The sequence below is a fragment of the Mchenga conophoros genome, linkage group LG8 (genome assembly GCF_057382185.1).
Source record: "Mchenga conophoros isolate Kocher_MC1m ecotype Shallow Benthic linkage group LG8, M_conophoros_male_GT1.1, whole genome shotgun sequence".
Lineage (NCBI taxonomy): Eukaryota > Metazoa > Chordata > Actinopteri > Cichliformes > Cichlidae > Mchenga > Mchenga conophoros.
The window spans coordinates 7,138,905-7,153,699 of NC_140533.1; the positions used below are offsets into that span (position 1 = coordinate 7,138,905).

At 40.7% G+C, this 14,795-nt stretch overlaps 1 protein-coding gene across 1 annotated transcript; it reads left to right on the forward strand.

Moving 5' to 3' along the window:
* The first annotated feature begins 690 nt into the window (after positions 1-690).
* On the forward strand, positions 691-3,385 carry LOC146568023 (E3 SUMO-protein ligase ZBED1-like). The gene is made up of 3 exons (XM_085283777.1): positions 691-2,041; positions 2,218-2,470; positions 2,637-3,385. Exons 1-3 carry the CDS (start codon positions 924-926, stop codon positions 3,051-3,053), a joined length of 1,788 nt encoding a protein of 595 aa, XP_085139903.1. The 5' UTR covers positions 691-923; the 3' UTR covers positions 3,054-3,385.
* Positions 3,386-14,795: the final 11,410 nt, after the last annotated feature.

Below are 14,795 nucleotides of genomic sequence, written 5' to 3' on the forward strand. Positions count from 1 at the left end.
AAAATTGATTCATTTGGTTATGGCAAGAATTGAGTCGAGAGACAAAGTAAATAAAAGTACAAACTGCATATACTGTCACTGTGTTGTGTTTATGTGTGCTGGAGTGAGGCGTTGAGAGACAGAGACAGAGAGGAAGATGCAGATGGAAAATGCTCCACTGTTCGCTGCAACTGATGACTCATATATGGGTGGTGCTCTTATACACAGGACTGCATTTCTCCCCACCCTCCATTCACTTCTCTCAGACTTTTACCGGCCTCAAGACCGTAGCTGATATTGTGATTGTGTGTGTCTGTGTGCCTATAATGGAAAAAATGTTTTCCTGGAGACACCTGCTGTAGCTGAAATATTTGAAAAGATGCCGTTGTGTCAGTTGGCAGATTTCTTGTCTCTTAGCAGTCTTTGTTGACATAATCACCTCACTAAGTACCCACAGGTTGAGCTCATACTGAGTACTCAGAAGTGGAATATTAACATACCATGGCTGGTGTGTTCCCGTTGCAAGATCGAGCCTCAAGATCGGGAGTGTTAAACTCAGCCACATACATCACTTTGTTTGTTAATACAAATATCTAATGAGCCAATCACACGGCAGGAAATCAATCCATTTAAGCATGTGGACACAGTTGGGATGACCCACTGAAGTTCAAATCTAGCATCAAAGTGGGGAAAAAGGTGATTTAAGTAGGGGTGTCAAATTATCGCGTTAATTGCGATTAATTAATTACAATGCTATTTAGCGCGTTATGTTTTTTAATCTCGTTAATCTAATTTTTAATCTCTTGACGTCATTGATTTTGTATGAGAGTTGCTATGTTATAAAATCCGTTTTTATGTGCTGGGCTCCTTGTGCTTGACTTGTTGGGGGTGGAGTCACGTCGTGAGGTCAAGGTGAGAAGTGGTGATTAGCTTACAGTGTGGATATGGAGGCGCATCTGAGAGTTGTTGGCCCAATGAACGGGAAATTTGTATTTCATAAACGCCCCGACGGCACCATTGACAAAGGTAAAGTGGTCTGCCTAGAGTGTAAGAAGGAGTTTGCTTACCACCGAAGCAGCTCAAGTTTGGCCTATCACCTCAACGCAAAGCACCCAGCCGCGAGTGCAGCAACAGCTAGCAGTGAAGACGTTAGCAATATAGCAAGCCAGAGCAAAGCTTTTCGCCAAACAAAACTAGAGAATACCCCTCGTATGAGCAAGTCTGCGACCGACAGGCTGACTAATGTTATTGCCAAGTGGATAGCGATGAACTGTAGGCCGATAAATATAGTAGAGGACGAAGGATTGACAGAGGTGTTGCAAATTGCGTCCAATGACCCGTCATACAAGCCGCTGTGCAGGACTACAGTAACGACCAAAATCAGCAAAATGTACGACGGCGAAAAGAAAAACAAACTTGAGATTTTGGCGGAGGATTCTCCCAACTGTGTTGCTATAACCGGAGATCACTGGACCTCAGCTGGCAACCACAGCTATTTTGGGGTGACTGGACACTTTATTGATAGTGAGTGGAACCTCAACTCATTTGCACTGACCGTCATGAGAACAGAAACCAGGCACTTTGCTGATAAATGCGCCGAACAGTTCCTCAAGGTAGCAAATGACTGGGGTATTGAAAACAAGATATCCACCATTGGCACAGACAGCGCAGCAAACATGCTGGCTGCTATGAGAGCACTTCCATATGAGCACATCGCCTGCAATGCTCACATTCTCCAGAGGACCATCACGGTATGTCTCGATAGCAGTGGTTTTGTCGGTGTACTGGCAAAGTGCCGCAAGATTGTTGGTCATTTTAAACAAAGCCCTGCGAGTACCACAGAACTTAACCAACAACAAGTAGCACTCGGAAAGAAGAGCGATCAACTTATACAGGATGTACCCACCAGGTGGAACTCGACTCTCGCAATGGTCTCACGCCTCCTATGTAACCGAGAGGCTGTCCAGGCTACGTTGGACCAACAGAACCACAGGTTGGTCTTGCCAACCGAAGCTGAGTGGGCGAAACTGCAGAGGCTGGAGCTCCTGCTTGAACCATGCAAGTAAGTTCAAATAAACACCTTCCCATTTTAATTATATAAACTACTGTTACATGTGTAAAATCAAAATTAATGAACATAACAAGGAACTTTTAAGGACAATTAAATTGGAAATCAGTTACACTTTGATTTAAATGAATCCAGCTAGGTTTATTTAGCAAACCTCTCCACCTCTGCAGGTATGTGACAGAGCTGCTGGGTGGTGAGGCCTACGTCTCTTGCTCTGTAGTGCTGCCTGCTTTTCGCCATCTGTACCGTGTCATGGACATTACTGATGATGATCCTGCCTACGTGGTGAAGTTCAAGAATGCCTTCCAGAAGGATCTGGCAGCACGACGAGCTAATGGCAACGAGATATGGTTCGAGGTGGCCACAGCATTGGATCCACGGTTTAAGGATTTGAAATGTCTTCCAAGAGAAAAGAGGGAACAGGTAGGACAATAAGGTTAAGCTGGACTAATGAGTCCAATTCATTATCAAATCAAACTTTTATTTATTATATGGAACACAAAGTTCTTTACAAGATTAAATAAAATAAAAAAAAAAGCACTTAGTTTTAATCACATTCATTCATTCATTCATTCATTCATTCATTCAGGTGTGGACCATTCTGGAGAATATGCTCCAGGCAGCAGAGCCCAGAAGAGCAGATAGTCTCCAGCCCTCCACAGAGGATGATGGACCAGCTCAGAAGAAGAGGAGGAGCGAACTCCTTCTGGGGTCTGACTCTGACTCAGAAGATGGAATTGAGTCTGGAGAGCTGCAGCGCTACAGAGCAGAACCCAGCATCAGTATTGATGACTGTCCCCTGCAGTGGTGGTATGCTCACTCAGGAGTCTATGAAAAGCTGTCAGTCCTAGCACAAAAGTACCTGGCCTCCCCAGCTACCTCTGTACCCTGTGAGAGACTCTTTAGCCTTGCAGGCCACATAGTGCAAAAGAAAAGGGCAGCCTTGCTTCCAGAAAATGTTACCAGGCTGGTGTGTCTTAGCGACTGGCTGAGGAAGAAGAAATGAGACACATGTGGTCAGCATAGCTGCTGTGTCATTTGTAGCCTACTAGAATAGATTGCTTGATGTTCAGCACTTTTTTTTGTGATGGAAGAATACTTTGATGTGCTAACTTGCAGCACTGCAATGTCAGTTTTATTTTTCATTATCTGAAGCAGAGGAATTTCAGTGCTGTATTGCTCAGAAAAGAGCAACTCTGATGTGCTAACTTGCAGCACTTAATTTATTTGATTTTATTTGTATTTATTTTTCCACTTATTTTACAAAAGAATACAACAGTATGTAAATGGTTGCATCTGTTTAACGTTTGTTAAACAATAAATGACTTTATAAAGTCACTTTCTTTGTTATATCAGTCTTTTGGTCTGCCACAATAAGTTGAGGGCTTTCCTCAGCTATTTTTAGGTGAGATTAAAAAAGAGATTAATTAGATCAATTAATTAAAAATCATAATTAATTAATCTCTATTTTTTTTAAATCTCTTGACAGCACTAGATTTAAGTGACATTGAAGGGGCCATGGTTGAAACTGCTGATCTACTGGAGTGCTCCTACACAACTGTCTCCAAGGTTTACAGAGAATGGCCAGGCTGCTTTGAGTGAATACGGAAGCAACAGTAACTCAAATAACCACTTGTTACAACCAATGTTCCCTCTAATTTTTCACATGTCTGAGCGAACACACAAACTCCCTGAGCGGTCCCTTGGACCACTGTGAGCGACAGCAGACGTGTGCACTGTGGTCACGCCAGCATCGAATCCATCTAAGTTACATGTTTATTAAAATAATCAATTTACAGCATTTACATTTATGTTAGACTACTTTTAATTAACTGCTTTAGCCCACTTACAATGAAAATTGAAAAAAAATCTTGTTCATGACCTGTGTAGTATGTTAACACTATTGGAAGTAAAAATAATTTGAACTCCAATTTTGAAAACAAAACTTTCTATATATTTTTTTTTAATAAAGCTCTGACTTCTATTATGAGTCTGAGTCTGTGGTCTGGGAGAGAGTCTTGTAACTCTGTCTGCAAAATACAGTATATAAAGACCAATGTTGGGCAATAAATTAAATAGTTACTTCTTCAAAAAAGTAACTGAGTTTTGCAAACAACAAAGTTTTTTGCAGCTGTTTACCTAAAAATGCAGCCAAGGCGTTTTTTTTAAAATAAACATTTCAAAAATATTTACAGAACAATCAGCTGTTCTGCATCAAATTTGATGCTGCACAAATTATTTGTGCCACTCCAAAAAATAATTTCTGTCCACTATGAGATAAAGGAGAACAACAGCCTGATACCTGCAGGCCTGACAGCAGGAGATGTATCACTCCTGTAACACCTGTAACACTCAGCAGTCGCCTCATTGTTCTGACACACACAACAAAACTATTGACTACACTACACACTGACTACACAAGATTTGCGCTACACGTTGCAAATCTCTCACATCTCAAAACACCGCCATCACTCCTAAAACCTCCCCTTTCCTTAACAGCTAAATGCCATGTTGACATATCATTTTTTGATTGGTCGACATGGTACATTTTTCCACCAATAGGAAAGGGTGGGGGTTAGGGGTTTTGTTTTTGCTCACAGGCGGAGAGTGCTTTAGAGCGTTTTCCTTATAAAAGGCCGTTTTTACAGTTTCTTCCCGCAGTAAATATAAACAACGACAGTATTCAGGAAGAAAACCAAACATTGCAAATATTTTTATCATAACTCTGGTTTTACGTGGCCCATCAACACAATTTAAAAACTGGTATAAAGTCCACACTTTTTCCGTCAATTGTTCCGTCTGTCCTGCTCACATCTTCAATGGTTGTACAAATTATCATTAACGTGGCTCCACTCCACATCAGCCGCTTTGCTAGCTAAAACACCGGTGTCGGCACATAAGGACGCTGTCATAGCCTGTCAACGCTTAGCTACCTATATACGAATGTGAATCGCATTATTGGACTACGGGATAAAGTGGCATCGTTGTAATCCCATATAGACCAGCCAGTCACTTACTGACTAACACTGCAAAACAGAATTGTTAAAGTATACATTTTAATTTCAATTCAGGTTAGATGTTTTTTTGTGCGCAATGCAGATTTTCCGTGCACAGAGACCGTGCCAGCAGTGCGCAATTGCGCACGCGTGCAGTTTAGAGGGAACATTGGTTACAATCAACGTCTGCAGAAGAGCATTCGGTTCAGTTTTGTTGCTCACATGCTCATTGTTGGCGCTTTCGGTGGTGGGCAGAGGTCATCATGAGCACCCTGACTGGTCTGTGGCAATGTTGCCCCAAACACAACAAACTGAGGCTCATTACATTTTTTGACAATTTCAGCTACATTTTGTAATCATCTGTTGGATCGGACCACAAAGGCCAGCCCTCGATCTCCACATGCATGAATCTTAGCCTCCCATGACCACAATGAAGAGATCAGCAGTGTTATGCTACTCACCTGTAAGTGTTCACATTGTTATGCCTGATCAGTAACTATATAAAGTGTTATCAGCCTGAAGTCCAACATGAGCTTGTTTGTTTCTCATGTGATTGTAAACCAATGCAGACAGATTGGCACACAAGTATAAATGTAAACAATGATGTTGTCCAATGACATGGTGGGTTCTCAGATCTATTATAATTGATAATTCTGAGAACCACATAATGACATAAGTAATTGTTCACAACAGCACAGTGCTTGTTAATGCAAAATAAAGGGAAAAGTCCAAAGAATCGTGCCCTTCTCTTCCACCTTCAGTTTTCAGGGTGATCCAGTCTGCAGAATGGGACCTGTTTTTCTCTGGCGTTCTCATGTTTGACACTCTTACCCTGCTCTAGCCTTATCTGAATATTAGAAATTTCAAGGGTGCAGTGTGCATGCACAATGACCGTGCACTCACCATGTCCCCACATACAAAGCTGGCATTCATAAAGCAAGAATCTGTGGTAAAAATTGTGAAGGCCCAAGACACACCTCTGACACACACACACACACGTTTTTCAAAGAAGGAATGCAAGCTGCACATTTTAATGCACCATAAAACAAAACTACTATTTCCCATCCTTTATTGGAAATCATTTAGTGTGCACCAGTGCTGTGTGATACTGCACATTTTAGTATCAGTCTGATGCTGATTAAACATAAAAGACAATGCTGTCAATACGAGTACAGATACTTGTAATTTATAAATGCAGCTTATGTGTGTTAGAACAATGTGAACAATGTGTCATGACATCAATTTGCAAACTCTGATTACATTTTAGTGACTAATAAATCATTGTGATTTTTACTTTCCACAACAATTACTCAACACAACAAAATCTAAGGAGCTTGGAAAGAAAAGCAACTGGACTTCTTTAAGTTGAGTTAAAGACACTTCTTCCTTGCTGTTGATTCACTGACATTTTAATGTACCATAAAACAAAACATGTCTGATGAGCTGTGGTGCAAACAGGGATTTTATGTGCAGATAATGACATGTGAGTGTTCAGCCCACTCATTGCTTAAAATGGAAGCGGAAACCAGGTTTGCATTTTCATATTTTTCGAGACTTATAAAAGATCATCATGCAGTCCACGAAAAAGAATGCTTATGCATAGTTTCAGTTCTGAATCTACACAAGTTTTCATGTGTATGGCCCCACGTGTCATGAATATTGCATTATTGTGGGTGGGTGTGTGAAGTGGTCGAAAAGGGAAGCATTTGTGTATATGTGAAAGTGTCTGCCATGCCCTTCTCTGTGTAACATACAAAGAAAAAGTTCAATCAGGCATTGGATTGAAGTCAGTGTGTGTGTGTGGATGCACAGGGTGAGATAAGAAACTACCCTTTAAATGTCTCAAGTCACAGCTGTAGTGAGCACTGACTGATTTCACAGCCTTGCACGGTCCTGTTCATCTGTCTGCAGAACATTCTGCTTGTCTGCGTGTCTTTGGGCATGCAGACACGCAGACCCTGTTTACAGAGTGTGTCTCTTATTCAAGACATTCCGTCTGAGCCACACGCTGTCTTTCGGTCCATTTTATGTCAACTAGTCTGGTAGAGATGACCTTTAAGAGCAACACATGACAAACTGTAGATGCTAACAAAATGAATTTCTTGATAAAGAAACAAGATCAGTAGTAAAGCGTTTTCTGCAAAACAAAGAAACCTTTGTGGTCTGATGCTGTCCACCTCCTAAGATATCCCAGAAGAGCCATTTGCACTTTGGCTCAGATAAAAGCAGTTATAGCAATTACTGACCACAATGTTTTTTTATCAAGGTGCATGAAGTCTGTGCAAAGTATGAGATTTGCTGCATAGCACTGCCACCGTAGTAGAAATTATAGAACCATTAGTAGTTAATCTATATGCCATGATGCATATAATATACAGTTTTTCCAACCATTTTCTTAACCAATTACCCCAAATAGCGATTTGGGGAGACTGGTTGGTAATGGTGCCAGGCACGAACACTCCAGACGGGTCGCTATTCTGTCACAGGGCTTAGTTTTGGCATGGTAGATAAGAAAATACAAATGAAACTTCAGTTCGATTCATTTCATTTCTACAAAGCCAAATACAGAATTCTTGATGAACATTACTGTAACCAAGGATCCACTGAGTCCACTGCTGTCTACACTAGCAACTGAACCTTTTGTAATATTTATAATGGTAGAGCTAGCACTTTTCTTGTTATCAGCAATATGTCATAGGCAGAGATGGGCAGTAACGCGTTACTTGTAACGCGTTACTTTTTTCAAGTAACGAGTAAAGTAAGGGATTACTATTGCAAAAACGGTAATTAGATTACCGTTACTTTTCCGTAGGAACGCTGCGTTACTGCGTTACTAAAACCGTGATTTTTTTCCGAGAATGTCTCACGACAGTGACGTAAGCCAGGTAGTGACAACAGCTATGTGCAGATCAACAATGGATCACATATCGATTGTGGGAGAGAGTATGAGCGTGCAGCGTTTAAAGCGTGGAAGCACTGACCTTACTTTGAGTTTGATTCCATAAAAAGTTACAAAAACATTAGTGTCCATTGTGCGTGGGAAGAAAACTTCTGTTTTCAGCGAAAAAAAACCCTAAACAAGCACCGAGTGCGCAACGACGTAATGGGAAATTCACAGAGAAACTCGCGGATTCTTCAACTGACCGCGGCACACCTGCACCAGGGCAAACCTCCGCCTACCGCAGTCCTGCTTTACAGGTGAAAATAGAGCAAAAGGACCGCTGAGTCTTTGACTTTATTTATTTTCTGCTGTGTTTTACTTGCATCTATTTGAAAGAGTGAGTGAAAACACAAAAAATATTTTATTTTATGTGCTGGAATGTGCAGAAAATAGGTTTAAATGTTAAACTAATTTCTTCAAGTCAGAGAATGTTGCATATAATTAAATTTTTGCTTGATGCATAAAATTAAAAGATTAAAACTGATAAAACAAGTTAAAAAAAAAGAATTTTCCATTTGATTACATTTTGTATGATGGATTATGTAGAAAAAGTAGAATTGGGCTGAAAGACCTATCGCTTTATCACCTCTTCAGGTTGTAAATCGTGTTTTTAAAAAGTAACTAAGTAACTAAGTAATTAATTACTTTTGAAAAGAAGTAATCAGTAAAGTAACGGGATTACTTTTTGGGGAAGTAATCAGTAATTAGTTACTGATTACTTTTTTTAAGTAACTTGACCAACACTGGTCATAGGTGGACTCTTGGCACTACTGACATCATCTTCGCCTTTCAGATGTTCCTTTTAGGGGGGATCATCTGCCTCCATCTCAGTAAGTTCCCCAAATATTCCTCTGCCAAGCAAAAAGTGTCCTTTCTCTAACTTTGTCTCCAAATCACTCAACCTGAGCCTCTGATTTACTCATTTCTAATCCCTTTCCTCTTGCTCACTCCCAACAGAAATTGTATTGTATTGTATCTTTATTTATTTCAGACATAATAAAACAAACAACCAAAAAAACAATATATACTCGTCTACATGTACTTTCGTTTACGGATACGAATATATGTGTAGATATACACACACACACGTATTTGTACAGACAAGCAAAAAAGAAATATAATAAAATAAAACACATTCGTCTAACATGAAATAACAATTGTTTGGTCTGAAAAGGAGTAGGAAGAAGTATACACATACTTATTAACTCCTGCTCAACATCTTATTAATCCCACATATTTACCTAATTCTCCTCATCACATATTCCACACAATACACAAGAAACTTATATCAACAAGGCTGGCACGATATTTATAATTTCAAATCTAAGCATCTAGTATATTGTTCAGTTGCACCTCATAACTCTTTCCCATTTCTTCATGGAGTTCATTGGGTTTATCCCTGTGTACTTTCTCCAGCTCTGCACATCTAATATATTTAACACATCTTTCACTTGCTTCCTCTTCTTAATTTCCTTAAAGTTCATCCTACAGACATCCGATACTGCCTAGCTACATTCTCCCCTGACACCACCTTGCAGTCTCCTATCTTTATCAGACTGCACCTTCTGCATTACGTGTAGTGTATTTTACTACTGCTACCACCACTCCTTCCACATTTCTTTCCTTAATACCATACTAACCCTACAACTCCTTTTCACCATTGTTCCCTTCATCTACATGTCAATGGAAATCTGCTCCAATCACCACTCCTTCCCCCTGAGGATATTCTTGCCAACTTCATCCAACTTACTACAGAATTCCTCTTTCTCTTCAAACTGATTCAGCTTCCAGCTTCCGACTTGGGACCCTACCCGACAATCTCTTCATCTCCAAGATTACCTGTACTCCGTTCCTCCTCTTACCTACATTATGGTAGAACAGCTTGAATCAATCTCCAATCTCCACTGTTCTTCCTTCCTTCCTTTCTACTTGGTCTCTCCATCTTATCATTAAACTCTCTCTCCCTTTAACAGTCATACTTTCTACATTTAATCCCTATTCCCACGATGTCTTACCTTCATTCTCGCTTACTCCAACCATGCCCTCGCCCTTTCCTCTGCCTTCATCTTCAGCCAGCAGCACTATAGTTTTCACCTTGTTAGCAAATAGCATCAGCCAACAGCATCAGAAGTGGTCATTGCTAACCTGGACCCGGTGTGAAACGCTCTTTTTTAATGATCTGGATGCTTGACAAAGAATTTACACCAGATGTGTTTCCTGATGCAACCCTCTGCATTTATTGGGCTTGGGACTGCCTCAGTGTCAGCTGACTAACCAGATAAACTTAATAGTAATGATACTGTAGTAAATCAAAGCTAACTGGATTGTCTGTCTCCATTTGTCTGTTGATGGCTGGGCAACTTGTCCATGGTGTACCCAGTCTCTTACCCACTCTTATCAGGCATAGCAGCACTCCCATGACCCTGAATTGGATAAGTGGTTTTTAAAAAAATGAATGGATGGATGGTTAGGTAAAATGTCAGGCCTGAAGTGACAGGGTGGGCCAGGGTAAAAACTCAGGAGAGCCAGGGTAAAAGGGCCTTCATGACATTTATCCACTTGCGGTGGGCTTAAATGGCACTGGGTGAATCACCGGCCTCTTTGTAGGCCACGTTAAAACCCGTCCCTGGTAGTATCAAAGTGCTATCAGAGTGGTAAAAGGAAAGTCCCTTGACTTCCAACTGCAGAGTGACCATTTCTTCAAATGTCACTCCAGTGGTGCCTGTAACTTTGACACATATGTGAGTCACTAAATTTTCTTTTTCCACTGTATATTTAACAAAATTAATGTACGGATCACTCTTATCAATAGTTATAATGTTTGAACCAAAACTCCCACAAAAATAAGGGAATAGGTATGGCAGAAACTGATTAATAAAAAGTACATTAAAAGCAATTTATTTATTTAAAAATAAAAATTAATTAATTAATTAAAAGTTAATTCATTTTGAGACTGTGCAGGTCATCACATTATGTCTGTGGAATACAGAGATGGGCAGTAACGCGTTACTGTAATCCAATTACTTTTTTCAAGTAACGAGTAAAGTAAGGGATTACTATTGCAAAAACTGTAATTAGATTACTGTTACTTTCCCGTAGGAACGCTGCGTTACTGCGTTACTAAAACCGTGATTTTTTGAGAGAATGTCTCATGACAGTGACGTAAGCGAGCGCGCCGTTCGTGACAACAGCTGTGTGCAGATCAACAATGGATAATATATGAGCATGCAGCGTTTAAAGCGTGGAAGTACTGACCTTACTTTAAGTTTGATTCCGTAAAAAGTGACAAAAACATTAGTGTCCGTTGTGCGTGGGAAGAAAACTTCTTTTTACAGCGAAAAAAAACCCCTAAACTTCCAAGCAAGCACCGAGTGTGCTACAACGTAATGGGAAACTCACAGAGAAACTCGCGGATTCTTCCACTGACCGCTGCGGCACACCTGCACCAGGGTAAACCTCCGCCTGCCATATTCCTGCTTTACAGGTGAAAATAGAGCAACAGGACCGCTAGTCTTTGACTTTATTTATTTTCTGCTGTGTTTTACTTGCATCTATTTGAAAGAGTGAGTGTTAACACACAAAAAAAAATTATGTGCTGGAATGTGCAGAAAATAGGTTTAAATATTACACAAATTTCTTCCAGTCAGAGAATCCATCCATCCATCCATCTTCATCCGCTTTGTCCGGGGCCGGGTCGCGGGGGCAGCAGCCTAAGCAAAGAGGCCCAGACCTCCCTCTCCCCAGCCACCTCCTCCAGCTTATCCGGGGGAATACCAAGGCGTTCCCAGGCCAGCCGAGAGATATAATCTCTCCAGCGTGTCCTGGGTCTGCCCCGGGGCCTCCTCCCGGTGGGACATGCCTGGAACACCTCACCCAGGAGGCGCCCAGGGGGCATCCTTGTCAGATGCCCGAACCACCTCAGCTGGCTCCTTTCGATGTGGAGCAGCAGCTGCTCTACTCTGAGCCCCTCCCGGATGGCCGAACTTCTCACCCTATCTCTAAGGGAGAGGCCAGCCTCCTTTCGGAGGAAGCTCATTTCTGCCGCTTGTATCCGCGATCTCGTTCTTTCGGTCACTACCCACAGCTCGTGGCCATAGGTGAGGGTAGGGACGTAGATCGACCGGTAAATTGAGAGCTTCGCTTTTACACTCAGCTCCCTCTTCACCACGACGGACCGGTGCAGCGTCCGCATTACTGCAGCTGCAGCCCCAATCCGTCTGTCGATCTCCGGCTCCCTTCTCCCATCACTCGCGAACAAGACCCCGAGATACTTGAACTCCTCCACTTGGGGCAGGAACTCATCCCCGACCCGGAGTGGGCACTCCACCCTTTTCCGGCTGAGAACCATGGCCTCAGATTTGGAGGTGCTGATCCTCATTCCCGCTGCTTCACACTCGGCTGCGAACTGTTCCAGTGCGAGCTGGAGGCCCTCACCCGATGAAGCCAACAGAACCACATCATCTGCAAAAATCAGAGAATGTTGCATATAATTAAATTTTTGCTTGATGCATAAAGTTAAAAGATTAAAACTAATAAAACAAGTTTTAAAAAGAGACTTTTCCATTTGATTACATTTTGTATGATGGATTATGTAGAAAAAGTAGAATTGGGCTGAAAGATCTATCGCTTTATCACCTCTTCAGGATGTAAATCGTGTTTTTAAAAAGTAACTAAGTAACTAAGTAATTAATTACTTTTGAAAATAAGTAATCAGTAAAGTAACGGGATTACTTTTGGGGGGAAGTAATCAGTAATTAGTTACTGATTACTTTTTTCAAGTAACTTGACCAACACTGGTGGAATATTATAATAATTTTAAACTTGTAACTCCAAGTATATCATATCTCATACATGAGTTTTCTGCTTTGAGACATCTGTTGTTAAATTAAAATGCATTCAACTGAAACGTCCAAAACATTAAAATTACAATTAGAGCTCTGATATTGATTCAGTGGTAGAACTTATACTGTAGTAAAACTGTAATAAAATAACTTTTTCCTATGTCAGACGTAATGGCCATTTGAAAACAAAAAACACATAACCTGGTAATTCTATCCATTTTTGAAGGATTGTTATCTCTTGCAGTTGTACTACAAGTGAAGAAAATATTCATATTTACAGATAACACACAACACATGGTCATATTCATGACTTAAATAACACTAATTTCAGTTATTTCAGCTTTTAGGACACTGCAGGCCAAATTAAGTCTGGGGTTTAGTAGCGCCCCTTTGCTCTTGTGTGCTACATTTTTAGCTGTATCATCTAAATTGCGGCATCATCATGTCGTTTAATTTAGTTTATTTATTTATTTATTTTTTTTATCTGAATTTAATTTATACAGCACCACTTGAAGTTTTTTGTGAGCCCCTGTAGAAAGCCAAGCCTTTTTCTGCCCAATTTGCTTGCTATAATTGGTCAATTCCTTCACATAAGTGTCTCTGACTCAGCTGACACAGGCTGCTAATTGGTAATTCGCCCTCATTAGCCACACCTTTGTTATTCTGTTTACAACAGTAATGAAGTTATTCAGAATTGAGGCTCCTTGCTAAACTGATTAGTTTTTTTTGTCTTCCAGCTCCCTTCTGGTTATTTTTTTCTCTGCTGCAGCACATTACTGAAACATAACTGTTTTATTTTTGCGTCTTTAGATATATTGTATATGACAGATATTTTTTCCCTATCATTTCTATTGAGTTTCTTACAGTATTTACAGTACTTCCAAATGATGCCAACAGCAAAAGATAGCAAAAGGGCTTTTTGGTGACTCATCCCAGAACTCCAGGAGTGATTTTCTCCCTTAGCTGTCTCATCCTCTCTCTGGTTTCTACATAGATGGCCAACAGAACAGGCCTCATTTCTCCTCCACAGCCTTTCCTAGTCATTACTTTTACTTTCACATCGCTCTCTCTTTCTCTGTGCTCCTCTTGTCCCCCACCCAATCCCCTCACTCAAGCCTTTCTTGCTGGTTTCACCATACCCAGGATAAATGCTTTCAGAGGGTGAAGAATGAGTCATCCTGCTTCCCTAGGAGGTCACTGTTAATGCATACCGATGATGTTGTGGCCAGATGGCTAGTGTTCTATGAAGGATTACATAAGGGGAGCAGTATTACACAAAGTCAACGGGATAGAGAGGAAAAGGAGAGCCACATGGACTTTGAAACCAAACTAGCTGTATATAAAGGCTACCTGAGAGACTCATCATAAATAAAAAGAATTTCTGCAGATTCACCTAAAGTTAACATTTAGGAGACGCAGACATGACAACAGCGATCACTTTTTTGCACACACACTACAGGTTTTTACAACTATATGCGAGCAGTGGAGTAAAAACTTGGACACACTTATAATCTGCTAGTCCTGGGCTTTCAGTTAACCCAGCCTTCTCTCCCATACAGATAGGCCACACTAGGGAAATTGTGATGGGTGTAGAAAACAGCTCTGGTACTAGTGTTAGTAGTTAATTTACTTTGTCATTTTTTTTTCTTCTGTGTTTAAAAGGATTGGTGTAAAGTGTCCAAGGTGCTATTTGAACTTCACCATGTCATTGTGACCACGGCTACATGCCTAAATGTACCTAAAGTATCTAAATGTGCCAAAGAACGTGTCCAGTGAGTGCGTAATATATAACACTTTAATCCTGCCACCCCACAGCTATTTATATATACAATGATGAACCTTCTGAGTTATATCAGTTAGTCATTTTCTATTTTTCCCTTTGCATTATACAGTATGTAGTAGGTTAGGTTTCTCACATATTGTGTTTTCAAGTGCTCAAAAAGATACAAATTGACGATGGTCGGTGCCTT